The sequence below is a fragment of the Xenopus laevis genome, chromosome 5L (assembly GCF_017654675.1).
Source record: "Xenopus laevis strain J_2021 chromosome 5L, Xenopus_laevis_v10.1, whole genome shotgun sequence".
Classification (NCBI taxonomy): Eukaryota; Metazoa; Chordata; class Amphibia; order Anura; family Pipidae; genus Xenopus; species Xenopus laevis.
The window spans coordinates 149,429,751-149,449,084 of NC_054379.1; the positions used below are offsets into that span (position 1 = coordinate 149,429,751).

The window sequence follows — 19,334 nt, forward strand, 5'->3', positions numbered from 1 at the left end:
GTAAATCTTGCCCTTTTACATCTCTTGCCTTGAGCCACCATTTCGTGATGGTCTGTGTGCTGCCTCAGAGATCACCTGACCAGAAATACTTCAACTCTAACTGTAACAGGAAGAAGTGTGGAAGCAAAAGACACAACTCTTTCTGTTAATTGGCTCATGTGACCTAACATGTATAGTTTGTTGGTATGTTTGTGAGTACAGTGAATCCTACGATCCCAGGGGGCGGCCCTTATTTTTTAAAATGACAATTTTCTATTTATGATTACCCAATGGCACATACTACTAGAAAAGTATATTATTATGAAAATGGTTTATTTACATGAAGCAGGGTTTTACATATGAGCTGTTTTATTCAATATCTTTTTATTGAGACCTACATTGTTTGGGGGGTATAGTTTTCCTTTAAATGTTACAAAGCAGATTGTTGATAATGTCATAGTGTGCTCAACTGGCCAACAAGGTAAATATTTTGTGATATTGAACTGAAAGGTTCTCTCTGCTGACCATTGCAATTCTGGTGCAAAAAAACAGACTCATAGGAGTCTCTATGTAAAGCCTGCCCTAAACAGACATCCAGTAAAGGGGTCCCCTCTTTCCCTGGAGCTCCTTCCTTGCACACCATGAATGACCCACCGGGGAATGGCCCCCCCCCCATAGGAACTGCATACAACGCCAAGCACAAGAAAGGCACAACTCCTTCTTTGTACCTGAGTTTATTCTTTATTACGATTAGTGATTAACAACTTCTCCCATGAGCACACAGCCTTTAAAGGGCAGATATTTAAAACATGGTGTAAACAATAGTATTCTATGAGTGCACATGCACACGATTCCCCACAATTACTTTTCATCAATTTAGCATTTGCGCTTGAGATCATAAATGAGGCTTTCTGTGTCAGAGAATGCTAACTTTAAGATCAACTGCTCTTTTAACTTGAAAAAACCCTTGACCTTCCAAGTTGTAGCTTTATTCACATTAAGGTCTAAATTAAATCATGTCACTTCCACCTAAGGAACATATCCAAAATACGATCATTTATCACCCAAGATGCTGCCAAAATTCTTATTCACTCTCTCATCATATCGTGTCTAGACTACTGTAACTCTCTTTTAATTGGCCTCCCCCTCCAGAGACTGTCACCTCTCCAGTCCATAATGAACACTGCTGCGAGGCTCATACACCTCAGCAACCGCTCCTCCTCTGCCTCGCCATTCTGTCAATCCCTGCACTGGCTTCCATTACCTTTCAGAATCAAATTCAAATTAATGACACTGACTTTCAAAGCACTTCACAACTCTGCTCCACCCTACATCTCTGAACTCATCTCTATATACTCACCCACTCGCTTACTACGCTCCTCTACTGACCTGCTACTCAACTCTTCTCTTATTACCTCCTCACATGCTCGCATTCAAGACTTTGCAAGGGCTGCACCCCTCCTCTGGAACGCTCTCCCACGGTCTGTCCGACTTTCTCCCAACCTTTCTGCTTTCAAAAAAATCTCTGAAAACGCACTTTTTTCGAGAAGCCTACCCTCACTCTGCTTAACTACCAAACGCAACACCACATACAACACCACATTTCTCACCCACTTAATTCGATCTTGCCCACTCCCACACCTTGTGTATTACTCTCTTCCCTTTAGACTGTATGCCTATGCATAGGGCCTTCCTCACCTCTTTGTACCTGTATTGATTGTGATGTTTGTTACTCCATATATTCTATATATGTAATTCATGTGATGTAGTTGTATAATCACATTCACTTTACAGTGCTACGCTATATGTTGGCGCTATATAAAAATACATGTTAATAATAATAATAATGTTAATAAAGTGCATCAGGGTCCCTGATGCCCACCAGCACAAGTCAAAATGGCCCTCTCCCCCGACCCTGCCTTTAAAGGGGTTGTTCACCTTTAAGTTAACTTTTAGTATGTTATAGAATGGATAATTCCAAGCAACTTTTCTTTTCTTTTTTTATTAAATCTTTATTTCTGAAAAATTTCAAATAATAAAAAAGGTGGGTACAGAAAGAAGAATAATATAATATACAAATTATAATACATTCATTTAATCACCTGTTGCAAAAAGGTCATAGAAAATTTTTTCATAAACTTTTTGTCTCACAACACATTATTCATTTTCTAAGACTATCCAACATCATTATCACATAAAGAAGTGATGCTGTTACCTCAAACCAATTGCAACAACAATTGTTAGTCGAATTCCATGCGATGCACCTCCGCCGTGTGTGCTGCTGAAATATTCACAAAGTTTAAAGTTCACAAGGATCAACTCAAACCCAGGTTAACTGCTCAAACTTCAGTGTTTATTGGTTAGCAGTGTTAACCAATAAACACTGAAGTTTGAACCTGCGTTTGAGTCGATCCTTGTGAACTTTAAACTTTGTGATCATTATCACATAATACATTTCTCGTACACCATCCACATTTACCATCTTTATTTACTCCACCTGCTCTAAAGTCCCTACGAAACTCTGCCATGGGGACCATAGCTTCCAATATAATACACTATTAATATGGTATATATGTGTTCATTCTGTCTAATTTCTTCTACAGAAATCAACCAATGTATATATGTGGGTGGCACTGTGGACTTCCACTTCTTAGGCATAAGAGCCGTAGCTGCTTGAAGGAAGGTCAAAGGGTCTCTAAGCATGGTAGAATTATGTGGCATAACATTCAGTAAAACCAAAGCTTGGTCCTCCACCTCTGTTTTATTTCTTGTCACTTTATTTTTATTTCCCTTCATGTATATTACAGTTCTAAGCAACTTTTCAACTGGCCTTCATTATTTCTTTTTTTATAGTTTTTGAATTATTTGCCTTCTTCTTCTGACTATTTCCAGCTTTCAAATGGGGGTCACTGACCCCATCTAAAAAGAAATGCTCTGCAAGGCTGCACATTTATTGTTATTGCTACTAGTTATTACTCATCTTTCTAGTCAGGCCTCTCCTATTCATATTCCAACCTCTTGTTCAAATCAGTGCATGGTTGCTAGGGTAATTTGGACCCTAGCAACCGGACTGCTGAAATTGCAAACTGGAGAGCTGCTGAATAAAAAGCTAAATAACTCAAAAACCACAAATAATAAAAATGAAAAACTACCAATGGCCATTGTCCATAAATCTGCCAGAAATCTATCATGTATTTTAACAAATCCCATTCGATCTCTATAGGCCCACAATATAATCTGATTGTTGGCGTAACTCGGGGGTGACCAAAGATCTTTACGTCTATGGCTGCTACTCACGGGCCAGCAGTAAACCCCTTATCTATCCCTTCTGCAGGGTTACTGGCAATGAATCAGAGCTGACTAATATATATCTGGTGTTGAAACTGCTCAGGTGCCTTCTGACACACACCTGTACAGTACAGAGAGCCCATATTGTAAAATATCAGACAAAGACACGCCTAGTAATTCCTTCTGCTTGTCTACCAAATGGACAGAGTAACCAGTTCTGCTAAAATGTAGGATTTGTTAAAATATTCCAGGAAAGGAGGGCGAGCGATTTCTGAGAATTTGTTAGAGAATTATAATGGAGTCTATTAAATTTCCATGCTGTGACGAATATCAGCCTAAATAAAGGGAGTCAAAAAGCAGCCTGTTAAGGCTTGAAGCTGTAGTTTTAAAAGATTCTTTCCCTTTATGATGTCAGCAAAAAGCAAACCTTTATTGTTACAAACATAATTAAAACATGTCATTGCAGGTGGAACATCACCACCTCAATAAAAAGAAAAAAAACTTTAAATGGGAACTACCCAAAATGCCTTAAGAGCTCGTATCCTAGCCATTGTTGGGTGGTGCTATGCTTCTATAAAATGTAAGCAATACTATTTTCTCTCTGAAATGTTAGGAATATATCAGCTCTGACATAGTATATCAATTATAGGAATGTGCCAACATTGCACCAAAGCCTGAGCTTCTGCAATAAAAACACACATCTATAGAATGTTTTTGGTGTGCCACCTTTAAAGAGTTGAACTGTTTTACTGCAAATTTACTTGCATTCTGCCATCAGGAGAGGAAAATGGGAGTCCCGTCAGGAGCCATACCATCATGCTGGGTTGCCGGACAAATTCACCTTAAAGGGGAAGAGGCTTATACAGACGTTGGGATAGAGTTTAGAGGATAAGGAATGTTTCTTTGACTTCTCAGGGTGTGGCCATAGTGAATTTGGGTGTGGTCAGGCATGTTCTATCAATGAGCATGTATTTTTGCTTTACATTGACACCCTCTTTTGCTTAAGTTGGCCTTAAACACAATTTGCAAGTTGCTGACACCACTACTTAGTGGGTGCTAGCAATGATGCTGGAATCCTTAAAGGGATACTGTCATGGGAAAAAATTTTTTTTCAAAATGAATCAGTTAATAGTGCTGATCCAGCAGAATTCTGCACTGAAATCCATTTCTCCCATTTCTCAAAAGAGCCATCAGATTTTTTTATATTCAATTTTGAAATCTGACATGGGACTAGACATATTGTCAATTTCCCAGCTGCCCCAAGTCATGTGACTTGTGCTCTGACAAACTTCAATCACTCTTTACTGCTGTACTGCAAGTTGGAGTGATATCACCCCCCTCCCTCCCCCCCCCCCCCAGCAGCCAAACAACAGAACAATGGGAAGGTAACCAGATAGCAGCTCCCTAACACAAGATAACAGCTGCCTAACACAAGATAACAGCTGCCTGGTAGATCTAAGAACAACACTCAATAGTAAAATATAAGAATACACTGTACCTTTCTCCCCCGCAGACTGAAATGGTGGGGATTTGAATTTGCATTCAAGGCCACAAAGCAGTAGTACATTACTCAGATAGAGTCTCCTCATTCTAAATATATGTATATTGCATTGTAAGTGCAAAACCCACTTTCTTCCCTTTTTTAAGGGGATGTATGTATGTGTGTACCATGGTGCCTCCACCATGAAAATTTTCATTTATCAATATATTAAATCCTCCAGAATCAATAATCTGACACCCTTCCAGCTGCTGTCAAGGATCTCGCCTTACATACCAACATACACCACCACAGACTTGACATTGAAGTCTATGAGGCCCCTGTAACACACAAGCATAATATTACACACAGATGGCGTTTTTTTTTCCAAGCACAGGCTAGGATATTCTATTAATAGCCTAATTTACTATACATACAAGATAAAATTCACCTTAAATTCATTGATCTCCTTTTGGCTTCCGTATCTATCTCTTTAAAACTAAATGACATCTGGGAAAATCTTTGCAAAATGCAGTACTAACGAATTCTACAATTTATTTCTGCAGCTTTGCCAACAAACATTCAGTACTGAAAATTGTATTAAACTAAAATGGTCCAGATTCAGTTAGTTGAAAAAACATATCTCCAGGTTTATCTCATGGCAACACCATTTCAGTATAAAGGGCTTGTTCACCATCCAAACACTTTTTCCAGTTGAGTTTTTAGATTGTTCTTCAATTGCTTTCTGTGTTTTATTTTTAACGTGGGGAGGCCCATTTATCAAAGGTCGAATTTCGAATTCATGTACATTTTTTTAATTAGAATATTCGATCGAATAATTCCCACCTAAAACTTTGATTCGTATTTGATTTGTACGAATCGAGTTTTTCTCCTGAAAAAAATGAGGGCGTCAGGAAGGCTATTAACATCTCCAAATGGCTCAACGGACTTCTGCCATTGACATGAACTCGGCAGGTTTTTGGTGGTGAATATTTAAACTAGGACTGTTTTCATGGTCGAAGTGTTATAAATCTCACATTCGAATAGGGGGCTTAAAATTAAAATTCTAATGTGTGAATTTTGAAAATTCAAATTTACTAATCAACCCTTGATAAATCTGCCCCGTAAAGTTTTGAGGTTTGGGTTAACTTTTAGTATGATGTAGAAGAGAGTTGCAGAACGCAGACTGCAGAATTGTTTGCCAGTTTCAGATTGTAAGCAGACCCCTAACTGCCTGATTAGCCTGAATGTCCTGGAATCTTCACTGTAGTTTATATACTACTTTATAACAATAATGTACAAAATAATGTAAATATAAAGTAAATACAAAGTAGAATCACTGGATATAGTAATTGTCCATTGTGCTGGAAACCCGATTCTTCTGATTTAGGAAGAATGCCCTCATCATTTATAGATCTGAATAGTTTTATTTATGTTCTCTGAATTGACTTGGTCTTCTCTATATAGGAGGGGCAAAAGAAACGAGCCTTAAAGTTCATTTAAAAAACACTTGGGTCACAGCACAGGGTCAGCTCCATCTCCAAAGGGGCACGGCACAAGAAGAAAAATTCTTGGTGTCCATTCAGAGGCACTAAGGTGGGCATCTGGCCTGATATTTATAACATTAAAATGGAATACTGACACCACCCCCTCAGCAGCTGTCAATCTCAATGGCACCCGATCTCCATACTTTCGTATCTATAATGGAACGCGACAGGGGTGCCCCCTCTCTCCTTTACTGTATATATTATGTATTGAACCACTGGCCATAGCCATCCGGGAAAATCCGGACATCAACGGTATCAAATACGGCCATACCGAATTTAAAATTTCACTTTTTGCCGACGACGTGCTCCTGACGCTGGCCAGACCTGCAATTTCCCTACCCAACCTTCATAGAGTGATACAGGAATATGGACTCCTCTCGGGTTATAAGATCAACGAACGTAAAACGGAGGCTCTTCCGCTGCATATTGCCACACACTTGCTTAAAACTCTAACACTTAACTTTAACTACAGCTGGCGAACCCATTCCATCCGCTACTTGGGAATCTCCTTAACGAAAGAATACAACCTACTCTACGAACACAATTACCCTGCCATAATTAAGAAAATTCAAAATGAGATGACACTGTGGAACCAAGGCACATTAGCATGGTTTGGTAGGATAAGCGCAGTTAAAATGAACGTCCTTCCACGCCTGCTATATCTGTTTGAAACACTCCCCACTCCGGTGCCGAACAAAACTCTTATCTCTCTCCAATCTATGCTTACAAAATTCATCTGGGCAGGCAAAAAACCACGTATAGCAAAAGGAGTACTGGTGAAAAGACTATCCCAAGGAGGACTATCCGTGCCGGACATTAAAGCATACTATCTAGCGGCCCACTTACGACATATCACTTATTGGTCTACCTGTAACCCATACAGCAAATGGGCACTACTCGAAACTCTAGTGGCGCACCCACTACACCTGGGTAACACGATATGGGGACAGGGTCATCATTCATTGCCTAATAGTTGCCCCCTACATTCAATAAAGTTTACCATTTCACTTTGGAAAAGGACTGCCAAACAACATCACCTCATATCTGGACCCAGTCTTTTACAGTCCATCACTGGCAACCCGCAGTTCCCACCGGGACAGTCCATGTCCCTCCGGCGGATCTGGCATGACCCTGTTAGCTTTCATATTTGGGACATTATAACTCCTACAACAGGCAGGATCAAACCATTGTCGCAGATACAGGAACAGATGGAGACTAAAGCGATACCATACTACCAATACGTACAAGTCTCAAACTATGTCAGAACCATGACTAAAGGACAACCTAACTTATCTCTCCATCCTTTTGAAAAGCTCGCCAAAGATGGGCCCTCCCAGAGAAAACTGATCACTAACATATATAACATGCTGGTTACATTGCCTACAGACCCCTTTTTGAAACACTCATATATGCGCTATTGGGAAGAGAACCTATCAACTACCTTATCCTATGAAGACTGGGAAGATATCTGGGAGAATGCCAAAACATCCTCCACATGCGTTCGATATAAAGAGAATGTATACAAAATCCTACTTAATTGGTACTACACCCCGGATAGACTCCACGCCATATACCCTACCACAACGGACAGATGTTGGAGAGGCTGCAAACAGCGAGGCACACTAGCACATCTCATGTGGTATTGTCCCGTAATCGTCCCGTACTGGGAAAAGATGTCAACACTTTTAAGCAAGGTGCTTTTTCGGAACGTACCACTTGATCCTTGGATATATATACTGGGTAGACCCCTCGAGGGGAATCCCAAGGCAGATCAAAGGTTAATGAACCACATACTGACAGCGGCTCGGAGACTTATATGTTCAAAGTGGAAACAAAGATTAGCTCCTACTATGACTGAAGTGCAAGATAAAGTGGAAGACATACGTAGAATGGAATATATGTCAGCGATACATAATCACAACACTTCGGCTTACGATAAGGTATGGACGAATTGGATATATCATTTTCCCAACATTCACACAACAGCATAGTCACTATGATCTTCCAGAATTTAGGGGCCCAGAGCGCCTATACAGCATGCGCAGTTTATGACTGCAGAATATGGACACGACTACGTTCTTTGATCAGGGCCTCTTTGCACCAAGTCCTCCTTTCCATTTTTTTTTCTGCGATACTTTAGACCTATACCTCCTACCTCCATATCACTCTTTGACTGGTTTACCCAGATACCATACTCCAAACCTTGATGTGGAGTGGGGCTGCACCTTGTGAAACCTTAAGACTCTATGCTATTATATTGTATTTAGTCAATCATATCCACAACCTTGCATATTTCAGTTTCTCAACTGTATAATGTTTTTTTTTTTTTTTTTTTTTTTTTTTCTTTTCTGTTTTCTTATGTTTCTTATGTTTCCTATTTTGTCCTACTTATTATTTGTGTAAAATTCATAAAACTACTTAAATAAAGAGTTATAAAAAAAAAAAATGGAATACTGAATAAATTTTAAAATTGTGAACCACTGGCATTTTTATAGTTTCATATTCCTAGATTATATTGTGTATATGTTTTTGGCCCCCTCTCTGACCCACCAGGGCTGATTTTAAGCATTTCTCACTGCTGTATGTAGTTAATAGTTTTGTTTGCAGAGTCAGTGAATTTAATGGCCATCCGCAGTTTCTAATAATCAAGCAAAAACTACCACTGACTTTTTGCCAGCATATCTGAGGGGTGAAGGCTGATTTTCTATCATGAAAATTCTTCACATATCTCTGTTTGCTTCTCACACTGCATTGTACTATGCCTAACAGTGCTGCCTTGTTCTGTCAAACATTTCCCTCTTTAGTATTCCCTGAACTAGCAATTTTTATTAAATATGCTTCACTGAGAATGAGATACCTTAGTATAATGTTCCTTGTTGGGTATATTTTGATAAATGTCAGTTACACAGAGTGACTGAATTAAAATATGTTACTTGGCTTTGAAAAAAAGGTCACACATGTGCAGTACATGGGCATCGCTGTATTAGAGTCAGTCTTCTGTCAAATGTATACCTCTTATTCAAGCAACACAGATGACAGCTCACAGTAATAAGTCTTGCGTTTATTACCTAATTCTATATCAGCCAGACATAGTAATCCTGGACTTCTCTTTGGAAATAACAACAGGGAATGATGGAGCTCCTCTAAATGACCAGAGGTGTTCACAATCCTATCTTAAAAGAGAAGGAAAGTCATAATCACTGGGGCACACCAATTTATTATAATTGCTAACCTCAGACCCTAGGCTGAAATTCCTCTTCACTGAAAAACACTTAAGTGCGAGATACTATCCTAGAAAAGAGAATTTGTTATGCAGACAGGTGCAAGACAAAATGGCCTTATTAGTATGTACAATAAGGCAGTGGGTGGTTCTGCAACACAAAAGGCTTGCAAGGAAAAAGAGAGGCCTATGCTTGGGAAGCAGAAGCAGCCCCCTTTGGGTTTAATTCCATGCTTCCTACTTTGCGGAAACAGTTTGGGGAAATATCCCTGTATGTACAAAGCAAGGCCCAAATAGAATTTGTTTGGGGAGACTGGGCTGCATAGAACCCTGACCTCAACCCAACTGCACAACAGAACTGGGATGAATTGGAACCCCGACTATGAGCCAGACCTGATCCCCAACATCAGTGCCCAACCTCACTTATGCTCTTAGTGAAGACGCAAAGCATGGAAGCAAATCCCACCAACAAAGTTTCAACATCTAGTGGAAAGGCTCCACAGAAAAGTAGAGGGTAAAGGTTTTTTTTTTTTTCAAAAGACAGGCCTATGCTTGGGAAGCAGCCCCCATCTGATCTCTTTGGGTATAATTCCATGATTACTTTGGCAACATTTGGGGTAATATCCCTATATGTACAAAGCAAGGCCCATATAGAAATTGTTGGGGAGACTGGGCTGCATAGAACCCTGACCTTCAACCCAACAGAACCTTTGGTGATGAATTGGAACTTTGACTATGAGCCAGACCTGATCCCCAACAAAGCAAGGCCCAAATAGAATTTGTTTGGGGAGACTGGACTGCATAGAACCCTGACCTCAACCGAACTGCACAACAGAACTGGGATGAATTGGAACCTCGACTATGAGCCAGACCTGATCCCCAACATCAGTGCCCAAGAAGCAAAACAATGTTTCAACGTCTAGTGGAAAGGCTCCACAGAAAAGTAGAGAGTAAAGTTTTTTTGTTTTTTTTTAAAAAGTGAACATAATACTAAATTCACATTAATCCTCTTTTTTTGGATTGAGATGCTGGACAGACAGGTATCTACATACTTCTGGCAATTTAACATATGTGGCCAGCAGTAGTCAATACCCAATCATTTTAGATTATGCTATTGAGGGGGGATGGCTAGGAAAGAAAGTCCAGGTAAATGGTCATATTCCCACAGATAACTTGTAGCAAACAAATGTTCAACCAATTGTCTGTGCCCACCAATCACAAATGATATATAAGTACTGCTGATATTGGTTGGTTTGAAAATTGGGCAAGTTTGAAAGTTTCATCTGCTGATGCACCATATTGACCAGTACATGGAGCATCTACAAAAGCAGTAGTGAAGAGGAACAAATCTTCAATTGTACATAATTCTTCATCATCAGAATTATTGCATCTTGTTTCCATGTTTCCATGTTATCTGATTTCCGATGTGGAACATTGTAACGAATGTTACATATACTGTATATGTATCTATATATATTTAACATATCTTGGAGGACAAAAATCTCAAGGGCAACAAAACATCGTTAGTTACATTACAAAGCTACATTAAACTGGAGCAAAGTCGATTAAATGAATTCTACATTATATTTTATAGCTCTGGCCAGGAAAAGGGTAAATCTGATCATGATCAAATCTGATAATTGTATATACTGCGGGCCATGCTTGCTTTAGGAAGTTTTTTTCCCATAGAACACTATTGGACAGACACTGTTTTCCACCTGATTACAGCATTGGTCAAAAGGCCCCAAGTGCCGTAAGCCTTTCAAAGATGTATTTTCTTCTCTAAGAGATTTGTATTTCTGTTCACTGGAATTACTAGGGGTGAATTTCTGCTGATTCACGTATCTCCTTTGAAGGATTATTAGATTTATAGCAATTTTAAAAATAATATATTCTTTCCAGGCCCAAGATCAAAGCCTTGTCTCGGAGTGTAGTAAGTTACAGTGTAAGGACTTTTTCATCAAAGGACCAGTCTTCATTGTCTTTGTATCTAGGAATGTTATCACAGGGAAGCCCCTTTTATGAGGCGCTCTACCAACACTGCTATTCAGGCATAAACTAAAAGTAGACAGCAAATTATCATTCTGTTTTTAAAGAGCCCACTGCTCAGGCAGATTCTGGTTAAAATAAGTAGCCAGACAAAAGCACCACCGTAGCTTTATCCCAAACCAAAACATTATAAAGTATAAAAAAAACATTTCTGCAAGACTTAAATAAACTTCTGACAGATGTACTCTAGGCAGATCCACACGGACAGCCCTTGAGTTTTACTCGCATTCAGGCTGGCACTGTGACTGTTCTTTTGTATAAACATTTTCCTGCTTTAAATGGGAGTACCGTCTGTCTGAAGAATAAGGAAATTGGACTGAACCCAAAGCCAAACCAAAAACCTAAGCCAATTGCTTATATATTTTTGGAATATGGAAGGAGACTGGAGTACCCAAAGGAAACAAACATAAGCTCAAGAACAGATAATGCTCTGGCTGGAATTGAACCTAGGACTCCAGTTCTGCGGGACAGCAGAGCTAACAATAAAAGGCAATATCAGGAAATCTAGTGTAAGATTGTTCCATTTATGCTGAAATTGATCCCAAATCCAAAAGGATAAGAGAGTAGAAGAGCTGCACAGAGAGGTAGAGGGCCCCCATGTCTGACCAATTCACTTCCGGGCTCTGCATTTACAGCATGGGGAACAGTTCCACTGCGATGTGTCTGTCCGGTGCAGTAGAGAAATCTATGATTAAATTATGGTTTAACTTCTCCTTTAAGAACAAATACCTGTGTGCATACAAGAACTGCATCTAACTTTCACTGGAACTGAAATACTTAATTACAGTAGGTTTGTGGCTGCATAAGGGGCCCCAGGTGGCACGCAGAATAATACTGAACTTTTTCCCTCAAGACATTGCTTTTTTTTTTGCTTCTTACAAAAGCGTTACACCATTAAAGGCGCATTATAAAGCCCTTTTTCAGCAAGAGCAACATAAACGTATACAAATAAATTGATAACAAATACATTCTGGCTATTCTTCTACATAAAAAATAATCCGAATGTTCTTAGTCATTCTTATTATCATGCAGAAATGACAGATTGTTGTCTTTCACTCTTATTAGCTCCCCTGTAATTATCTGTAAAGAGCTACTGACTTCTGTCTAAACAGCCCCCTCCCTCATTTATTGTGACGGTATTGTCTTAGAGAAGGAGGAGTCTATTAAGTAGGGGGATTATCTACACGGTTGTAATTTAATTATTTACCTTGCAAGAACCAGGAAGAAAGAAGCAGGGAGTAACTTCAATTTGTACTTCGGTCCTGTTCAGCTTAAGAAATTACTTAAAACATAGTTGGCGCAGTACTCCAGGCAGAAAGACCAAGCCGAGTTTTGCTGGAAAAATGTGCGAGTGTAGTGGTGCTTTATATTTTTACAGCAAGATGCGTAAATAGGAAATATTTTCCAAGCAGCTGCTCCGGATGTGTCTGGAATTTTAATTTCTAATTTTATTTTCAGGGTGTGAATAGAGGGGAAACTACCACATGTTATTCAGGAAGCAATAGCACAGGCTCTCTGATCTGATAAAGTACATTTAGGCACTGATCGGAAACCGCACATTGCCTAACGGCCATCAGGAGCAATTGCAGAATATATGGAACATAAATATGGCCGAAAACCATTGAAGCTTCAGTTGCAACGCTCTGCATGAGGCAACATGGAAACTGGTTGCTACAAGAGTTACTTCCCAGTGACTGGACCTCTACACTTTCCTGCATTCTGTGAAATATATGGAGGTATCTATCAGTGAGTTTGCAGTTTGTGGATGAAAGTGGCAGCCTGCGCACCAGGGGCCTAGATGTCCACCTCCCAGATGGATCTACAGAACTCCTGCAGCTACTAGTTTTCACTGTTTGGGCGCAGAGCTTTCTGCGGTGACACCTACCTAGGCGTCCATCCTTATTTGGGACGCCAAACCGGCACCGGCTGAATGTGAGGCAGTTGAGAACCAGGTAAAGATCAGGGCAGGCAGCAAGATTCAAGACCATACCAGGCATAGATCAGGGCAAACTGATCTATGCCTGTAAGACTGAGGCAGTTGCAGTGTCCAAAGGAAAGGGAGCTGGGGCACAAATGTGCAGGAAGGGCATCAGTTAAAAGAAACTTTGGCCAATTAATCAGCTCTGTGCCATGGCACACCAATGCAGTAAAGCAGAGAAATCCTGGTAAGGATGGGAGCAGGCAAGGCTGGACTGAGCCAGTGCTACTTGGGAGTTTGATGACCTTTATAATTGCTCCTAGTCTGCAGCCTTGTGCAGCCAAGTAAAGAGATTCAGATGCAAGGTTTTTCAGTTAAGCCCTAAAAGCAGCATCTTTATTTAAAGTGTCGTGGTCAGTGGAAACAAATCAGCTTTGCATAGTAGTATCCTGTATATTCGCTTTAATACTGATGTTGGGTGGAAATAGCAAAGGGGGAAACCATCTGTGACATCTGCAGGATATAATAATCAAGGATACCTTTGCAACTGGCAGATGTGTAGGAAAGGATGATGCTTTTCAACATCTTCTGGAAGAAAAAAATGCAACACAAGGATGGGAGGACATTTCCTGTCCTGATATAGATTTACAGCATATGACTGCAGAGGGAATAGAATACCAGGCTGCTCATGCTTCATGCAGGTGTTCTGTGGGTAGAATGGAGAGACAACTTAAATGAGCTATTCCTTCTTCTTGTTCTAGAGGACAGAGGCTACCGGAGGTGGTACAACAATGGGCCCACACCCCTCTCTCAGGATTCAAGATATTTATTCAATTCTGCAATTCTGCCAGGAAGACTGTAGGAAATGAAGATCCCACCTGTTGGATAATTTCAGTAAATCCTTGTAATCAGTTCCAGGAAAGATCTAGTTCCCCAGCTGAATATCACAAAATCATAAATGCTTTCTTTTTAATCCTAGTGGTAATCCTAGTGCTACAAATGCATTGTAGCAACATGCATTTTGTAACGTACGTCTGCTTCCTTTCTCTTTATGGTTAACAAGGCGCCAGCGCAACTTGCCTTATGGAGCTCACAGATGGGTATTAGATTTAAACGCCTTTAAAAGAGCAGGTTGGTAACATGAATTCCACCTTCATGTTTGGGCAAATCTGAAGGCTTCACAATGCTGACATACACACGCCTCTAACTACTTTCTATTTGGGAATACAGTTAATACCACATCAAAGAAGCCAGCTCCACCTGAGTCGAGCAGATGCTGTAATATTCCAGAAACCTGTATTCCTGCAGCCTAGGTATATAAAGCATCCATTGGATGAAGGAGAGTGGGCAAGCTGCAGTTGTACAACGTTGTGTATTAAAAGCTGTTTACTTGCAGCAAATCTCTAGAGAAATGACTGTGCTCTCTGCTATTACTGTACACCAAGATCTAGGTTACAACTTTACTTCCCCAGGGTCTAGAGGTAGCGTCTACTAAAGAAAACAATAATTTTATATACCTTCTTCAGGAAGGACACAGAAAGATGCACAACCCTATGTTTCTTTGTATCTAAGAGAAAGATAAAAAAGACAAATAAAGCCTTTTTTTTTTAAGATATAAATGATATTCTTCCTCTACTGCCTAACCACTTCTTTCCATTGCTGCAGCCACAAGCCACATTTCCTGTGAAAGCTAGTAAGAATACATGCACATATAAACATATACATTACCGAAAGGCTGCGAATAACCTGTAAAGTACGTGACATCATCAGTTCTAGAAACTAATCAACGCTTTAAAATTTGTATAAGAAAACACAGCGTTCCCTCGATATCCTGCCTGCCACAGCAGGTGTTATAAAGAGGGTGACGGTCTACAGAGTAAGCTTGCGGCCTCTCTTTCTCTTTGGTGTGACTCCTACATAAGGGTGCAGGATTTTCTTGCTTTTTAAAATCTATTGCTATGTCATGTCTCCTGAGGGTGGGAATACTTTTAAAGTAGCTACCGTATACAAGGTGAGGTAGGTTTAGCCTGACACTCCGTATATTTAAAGGCAGGAAGGTGGTCATTTGGACAGATGTCCCTCCAATCCTAAAGGAATGCAAATGGCCTACTGGGCAGATAATTCACAAATACTTTCCTTCGGTGCATACAGTGAGCCCTATAGAACTGCCTGTATAGTCTAAGGCAGTGGTCCCCCAACTAGTAGCTCATGAGCAACATGTTGCTCACCAACCCCCTGGATTTTGCTCCCAGTGGCCTCAAAGCAGGTGCTTATTTTTGAAGTCCAAGCTTGGAGGCCTGGAAGAGAAGTTTTGGTTGCAAAAAAACCAGGTGCAATGCCAAACAGAGCCTCAATGTAGGTTGACAATCCACATAGGGGCTACCAAAATCACTTATTTGGCACCCCAAGAACAATTTCCATGCTTGCGCTACTCCCCAACTCCTTTTACTTCTGAATGTTGCTCACAGGTTCAAAAGGTTGGGAATCCCTGTTCTAAGGAAAGACTATTGAGTTGGTGGCAAGATCTGATTGGCTGCACCAAGGTTGCAGTGGTCTGCCAGAGTACCAGAGAATATTCCAATGGGATTTTGATCAAAACTTTTTTATTCCTACCATAGGTCTTGCCCAGTAGAACCTCACTGTCAGGTTCTCTTTGGGCCTAGGAGGTCTATTATAACACTGGTCTGCACAATAGTTTTTTTCTTGGAGACAATTCCATGGGGTTTCTCCACCGTTACACAATTTGGGAAAAGGCACATGTATCATTACTCGCACTTCATGCACAGATGCATCCGGATATACAAAAAGTCAGAGCTTTATTAGATGGCACAAGGTATGTCTGCGACTACAAACATCAGTCTCTGATCCCAGCTGAACACGTGCTGACAAGGGTACCAGCAAGCCTTTATAGAAATAAAAATAAAAAGATCTTCTAATAAAAAGGCCGACCCTTGGCTTGCTTGCTCTTGAGGTGTCCTGCTGAACGGCGCAGTTTCTTCCTCTCTTCCTGATGCTGCTTTTCTGCTTCCTGCCGTTTCCTATGTTGTTCGGACTGATAAAGAGACATTACAAGTGATTAATTAGACATGTTATGTAGCATGAGAAAATGTCCACAATATTAAATCGCAAGCAGCGTATTTAGCTCTTTAGCCCCATGTGTGAATCACAACGTACTTACCTTTAACCAGTTTCACTTTAAACCACTGAGGTGATTACATCTCATTACAATAATTTATTAAGGGAGAGGCTCATCTTTCAGTATGTTATAGAATGTCCTGTTCTAAGCAGCTTTTCAATTGTTTTTTTTTTTTTTTTTAGAATCCTTTAATTATTTGCCTTTTTCTTTACGCTTTTTTGTGGGGGGGGGGAGGGTCACTGGCCCCATCTAAAAACAAATGCTCTGTAAAGCTACAAATGTATTATTATTATTATTATTACTCATCTTTTTATTCAGACCCTCTCCTGTTCATATTCCAGTCTCTTATTCAAATCAATGCATGGTTGCTAAGGTAATTTTGACCCTAGAAACCAGAATGCTGCACTTGCAAACTGGATAGCTGCTGAATAAAAAGCTAAATAACTCAAGAATCAGAAATAGTAAAAAATTTAAACCAAATGCAAATTATCTCAGAATATCACTCTCTACACCAGGGGTCCCCATCCTTTTTTTTACTCTCTACATCATACTAAAAGTTAATTTAAAGGTGAACAACCCCTTTAGGTCATGGAAAGTCAATACTACTTGTCTAGCAATCAGAACCTACAAAATAATACTGAGAGCTGCTTTACTCTCGTCATGGCTTCCTTAACGACCCTTCCCTATGTAGGAGGCAGAAGATGAGCAAATATGCAAAGCATGGTATTACTGCTCAGGTATTGTTGCTTTAGCAAAGATTCCTGGTTGGTTAGTTTTGTGTAGATATATCTGCTGATCATATTTTCAATTCTTAGCATATTTGGTTTCAGGATACAAAGGATTAGTTCTGTGATCGTAAGTCTAAATCTGCATCCACGGGAACTATTGTGACGTCACTTGTGTTTGTACAAATACATGGCAAACATTTGTTTTCAAAGCCGTCAAAGCCATTATTTACTTTGTGAATCGTGGTCACGCTACAGTGTATTTTTATTACATTGTTGGGACGGTGAGTGTGGTTGGGCTTGTTGGTAGTTGCGTTGGGTACACACATTGAGGCACAAGGTCTCACTAGGCAGTAGAGATTACAAAACTGTAGGGATACTGTAGGACCTTCCCTTTCAGTATTGAGGAGTACACTGGCTGTTGGCTGAATTAGAGGCCCATTTATCAAAGGTCAAATTCACGTGAATTTTTTCATTTCGAATATACGCACAATTGACTGGGAGGTTATTTAAAAATAAAAATTTGAATGCCTAATATTCAATCATACGGTTCCGACCAGAAAATTCGAATCACAATTTGTTGGAAATGAGTTTTCTCCCAAATTTTTTTTTTTTTTAAATGTCAGGAAGGCTATTAACATCTCCAACTGGATCAACGGACCTCTGCGATTTGACTTGTACATGAAATCGGCCGGTTTTAGGTGGCAAATATTCACATTAGGGCTGTTTCCATGGTGATGTGGTCAATCTCACATTCAAATTGGGGGGATTAAAATTGGTATGTGTCAATTTTGAAACTCAAAAATTTTAATTTACTATTCGACCCTTGATAAATCTGCCCCATAGTGTCTGCCTCCTATGGACAAAAATGAAGCAGTTGCTCATGGAGTAGGGCAATTACTAAGGGTTATGGAAGATGGTACAAAACCAGCAAAGGGAAGAGGCCGTTTATTACTGCCAGGGGAATGATGGTCTGGTATATTAAGGGTATCACAACACCTCATCCCTGCATAGAAGCTCTGCAGCACCAAGGATTCAACCACACATTTTCTCCAAACCAGCCACCCAACAAAAATGTGCATTTTTTTAACTGCAATAGGTGCATCAAAGCTACTCTGATGTTATGGTTACAGAACTGACACAAACCTCGGACATTTTGTTCCTGCTTAGGCTCTGGTATCGATCTACTGCAGCAACAGGTAAAATCATGCTGCAAATACTGGTTTTGCATACGTTGAGAGTTGCAGACAGGTTGAAAGCCCTGCTATAGAGATTCCCCCGAGACAGTGTGCCGTGCATAGAAAGTAGGATCACAAAGGTGCTGATAGACTAGGGACACTCCGTTGCTGAGACTCGCTCTTTACTAGAAATACATGAACTAAAAATAGAGAAGGCAGACTAAAATGAGCATCATGTAACCCGAGTACAACGAAGTTGTCAGGGATCAAGCCAACTGCTGTAACATATACGGCCAGGACCCCCCAGACATCTTCTACTGACCAGGATCCTAAAATAAGACTTCTGCAACAGCATGAACAAACCTTCTGGGAGCTAAATTTAAGGCAGCCAGTGCTTAGTCAGAATGAAGGGGTCACGGAGTGTAAGATGATGGCGGTGATGGCTCATCATTGAGAACTTGTCAGAATCAGGAACCCTACAGTATCACAGGGCATACAGGATTAACTTCCATCAGTACGGCCGCACATTATGTGATGCTCTATACTGCTGCCAGTGCATTAGTATATACATCGTGAATGCCCACAGCATGCTCTCTTACCTTTTTCAATGTGAATGTAAGTTGCTTGCTGCCCACGGCAGTGTCAGCAACGTTCAGTGTTCCCAGTTTTTCCTCCACTTTTATACGATCTTCAAGGGTTTTCCTGTACGGGGACAGATCAGAGATTAGAATTTCATGTGATTCACTAATTGTGCATATGCGATCGGCACAAGGCTACTAGGGATGCACTGAATCCAGGATTTGGTTCATGATTAGTC

The 19,334-nt window shown here is 40.2% G+C and overlaps 1 protein-coding gene across 1 annotated transcript in view; it reads right to left on the reverse strand.

The window, feature by feature from the left end:
- Positions 1 to 16,064: 16,064 nt before the first annotated feature.
- The window catches only part of nol10.L (nucleolar protein 10 L homeolog), a 58,529-nt gene continuing 55,259 nt past the window's right edge, over positions 16,065 to 19,334 (reverse strand). Inside the window, 2 exon segments of the mRNA NM_001089268.1 lie at positions 16,065 to 16,530; positions 19,117 to 19,219. Of these exon segments, the coding sequence (NP_001082737.1) occupies positions 16,411 to 16,530; positions 19,117 to 19,219 (223 nt within the window). The 3' untranslated portion in view covers positions 16,065 to 16,410.